At 29.7% G+C, this 789-nt stretch overlaps 1 protein-coding gene across 2 annotated transcripts; it reads left to right on the plus strand.

The window, feature by feature from the left end:
• On the plus strand, window positions 1–789 carry LOC108565835. Of its 2 annotated transcripts, none has more exons than XM_017925481.1 (2): window positions 1–353; window positions 408–789. In XM_017925481.1, exons 1-2 carry the CDS (start codon window positions 314–316, stop codon window positions 707–709), a joined length of 342 nt encoding a protein of 113 aa, XP_017780970.1. In that variant the 5' UTR covers window positions 1–313; the 3' UTR covers window positions 710–789. The 2 variants fall into 2 exon arrangements, with proteins under 2 accessions (XP_017780970.1, XP_017780972.1); XM_017925483.1 differs by having other exon boundaries at window positions 423–789.

The raw sequence follows: 789 nt of genomic DNA on the forward strand, positions 1-789 counted from the left end.
AAAGTCATTCAATCAACAATCATTGGATTTGAATGAATACATTTCTAATAAAATAGAAGCTGCAAAACCGTATTTAGCAGATGGATTACCAGATTTACTCATACCTAGTTTAAAAAATATTTATATTCCGTACTCGGTCATTAACAGTTCCAACTTTGAATTTGGATTATGGAACTACAATATTACAGGGCTCGAAAATTTCAATGTCCTGAAAGTTGACGTAGATCTAAAAAATAATCTTTTCAAATTCCAAATCAAATTTCCTCGTATTGATGGTATTGGATCTTATGGATGCAAAGGAAATTTATTTAATATGAAGTTTGATGGCACCGGACCAATCGAAGTATACGCAAGTTAGTTAACAGCTTTGTTATTAATAACATTCTTTAAAATATCATTTGTTCCAGCACAACTAATTTTAGATTTAGAGGTGAAAACCAATATAATTCACCAAAATGGTGACAATTACTTTCAGCAGGTACACAGGGATATTGATATTACTACAGATGGAATTTTACATATGGATCTGTACAAATTGTATTCGGGAAACACGAAGATTTCGAAAATTATGAATGATGTTATTAATGATAATAGTTCTTATATGTTTGAACTTCTTGTTCCCATTCTAGAAAACTATTTTGATAGTGTGCTCGACAAAGCTCTTAACAATTTCTTCGAAACATACACTTCCGATGAGCTTTTGCCTTAAGCGAAACACAATCACTATACATTTTTATTATAAACAACAAAAAAATATTCGTATTTTAAGGTTTTTTATTGTTAACATTT

Source organism: Nicrophorus vespilloides, unplaced genomic scaffold, assembly GCF_001412225.1.
Source record: "Nicrophorus vespilloides isolate i.1.1-1 unplaced genomic scaffold, Nicve_v1.0, whole genome shotgun sequence".
NCBI lineage: Eukaryota > Metazoa > Arthropoda > Insecta > Coleoptera > Silphidae > Nicrophorus > Nicrophorus vespilloides.